Raw genomic sequence first — 1,915 nt, 5'->3', positions numbered from 1 at the left:
AAGCATTAAAATAACAATTAAATTAAGTACCTTAACATAATCAGTTAGACCAGTATTTGTGGCAACATGAAAGGCATACTATAAATTAAAAAATGTTTCACCATAATATTACAATTTTATTCATATTTACCCTACACATAAACACTCCACAGTCAATATAATTCTGCTGTCTAGGAACGTCCTATGATGTTTGTTTTGAAACATGTAATATTTATGTGCTTCAGTATACCTTTTCAACTAGCTTGTAGTTATGAAAATTGAATATAAAGATGGGCTTGAGCCAGGGCCAATTAAGTTATTCAGGTATGACAGTAACAGCCTAACAAAATAAAATTTATAACAGCAATAATACTTACTTCAATGCTTCCTTTGTCTTAGCAATATACCCTCCTATTGAGTCATAAGCTACTATTGATTGCTCACGGAAGTTAACAACCTTGCAACAAATACTGATTAAATTAATAATTTAGCTTTGACATACTATTAATATCCAGTGATGACAAAGACAGCAAGGCATAACAATAGCATCAATTTTTGAAAAGTCTTTTTCCTTCTAAAAATACATAAATTTATAAAATCACATCTTTCTTACTAGAAAGTAGCAATTCAATGAATCATCTGCTTGTCCCAGCATTAGTTTGGTAAAAACTGTTGTTGGCAACAAGTAAAAAAAAGTGCTCTGGAAATGAAATAGCATAAGGCAACAATAAATTTTAGAAATATTTACTTCTAGTGATGTCAACTTTTCAGGAAATTCCTCCAAAAATATATATACCAGGGCATAATTAATAATCTTAATGAAAGGTAACAAAATGAATAAACTTGACACAGTCTACATAAAGTAGATACATACTTGATCATTCAACCATTCTCCATTGTAAACTGTAGCAAAATCCGCTACATCAAGCAATGTCCCTTTTGCTTTTGCCAGATATTTTCTGGTACCTATCAAACAAAATAAACTAATAATGGCACTTCCGAAATGTTCCACAATATCACACTTGATTGCTCAGACTTCTCTTCTTCAATAAGTATAGGCAACGATTTTGATCTTTCTTTTGTATTAGGTGATACATGTGTCTTGTCCTTTTTTTTGGCAAAATCCGACTCTTTGAATCCTGTATGCATGCATTTGTGATTATTTTTACATCATATAATGCAGTAAAATCTAAAAACCTTTTATCTCCTGGCACTTTTTATGTATACAACATTGCCTTAGCTTTCCACTTCCACCATACTTAGGTTTATCGAGGCAATATTTGCATTTGCCACATTCAGCACTCCGGCACCCTTGACAGCAACCACAACGTTTACGCTTTCTTGTCCCTGGTAATTTCAGCAGTAAGTAATTTAACAAAGTCTTTACGTTGACATGCTTACCACCAGATGTAGCAATATTCTCACTCTCACATGTAAAAGCAAGGCCATCATTGCTTGCACTAATTGAAGTGTCTTGTGTACATGTATCTATTTCCTTATTATCTGTAAAAATTGTTGATTGATAATGCATGAAAAATATTACATGTAGTTGCTTTACCATTATTGGTACTAGTAGTTAAAGGCACATGTGGATTACTGGGACTTAGCGAATTCTGACAGCCATTAGTGTGGTACAAAAATTTATTAGCAGGGAAGGGCAACTTGCACCTATCACAACTCGATACATTCTCATGACCTGAAACACCCCTATTTAATGATTATAAAGCCATGGAATATAAACATAACACATACCACTGGGCCATGTCATTAGCAATTTCCTTTCTCAGGGAAATATCATCAATCACCTAATAAAGGACATAAAATCAACTTGGTAGCTATGCTAGTAGGGTAAAATTACTCACAACAAAATCCAAACTTTGCGCTATTAAGCAACACTTTGCATACTATTAAACAAATTGCAATGATATTGTGATAC

The 1,915-nt window shown here is 32.9% G+C and overlaps 1 protein-coding gene and 1 long non-coding RNA gene across 2 annotated transcripts; both read right to left on the bottom strand.

The window, feature by feature from the left end:
* Positions 1-42: 42 nt before the first annotated feature.
* Positions 43-535, bottom strand: LOC109585686 (uncharacterized). Its single transcript, XR_002186606.1, has 5 exons — positions 482-535; positions 357-436; positions 230-319; positions 131-181; positions 43-78 (listed from the first exon to the last, which is right to left on the bottom strand). It is a non-coding gene; the product is annotated as an uncharacterized LOC109585686 (long non-coding RNA).
* Positions 536-577: 42 nt separating this feature from the next.
* On the bottom strand, positions 578-1,763 carry LOC109585678 (DNA (cytosine-5)-methyltransferase PliMCI-like). The gene is made up of 8 exons (XM_020001812.1): positions 1,732-1,763; positions 1,538-1,686; positions 1,381-1,482; positions 1,177-1,326; positions 1,002-1,118; positions 854-945; positions 728-793; positions 578-679 (listed from the first exon to the last, which is right to left on the bottom strand). Exons 1-8 carry the CDS (start codon positions 1,740-1,742, stop codon positions 578-580), a joined length of 789 nt encoding a protein of 262 aa, XP_019857371.1. The 5' UTR covers positions 1,743-1,763.
* Positions 1,764-1,915: the final 152 nt, after the last annotated feature.

Source organism: Amphimedon queenslandica, unplaced genomic scaffold, assembly GCF_000090795.2.
Source record: "Amphimedon queenslandica unplaced genomic scaffold, v1.1 AMPQUscaffold_13024, whole genome shotgun sequence".
Lineage (NCBI taxonomy): Eukaryota > Metazoa > Porifera > Demospongiae > Haplosclerida > Niphatidae > Amphimedon > Amphimedon queenslandica.
This window is presented reverse-complemented; position numbering and strand designations above follow the sequence as displayed.

What these genes read in the sequence shown, in the direction of transcription:
- LOC109585678 (XM_020001812.1), bottom strand. An exon ending in AAAGTGCCAGGAGATAAAAG is followed by an intron (nt 1,119 to 1,176) that starts GTTTTTAGATTT and finishes GCATGCATACAG; the next exon opens with GATTCAAAGAGTCGGATTTT. An exon ending in GAGAATGGTTGAATGATCAA is followed by an intron (nt 794 to 853) that starts GTATGTATCTAC and finishes CCTTTCATTAAG; the next exon opens with ATTATTAATTATGCCCTGGT.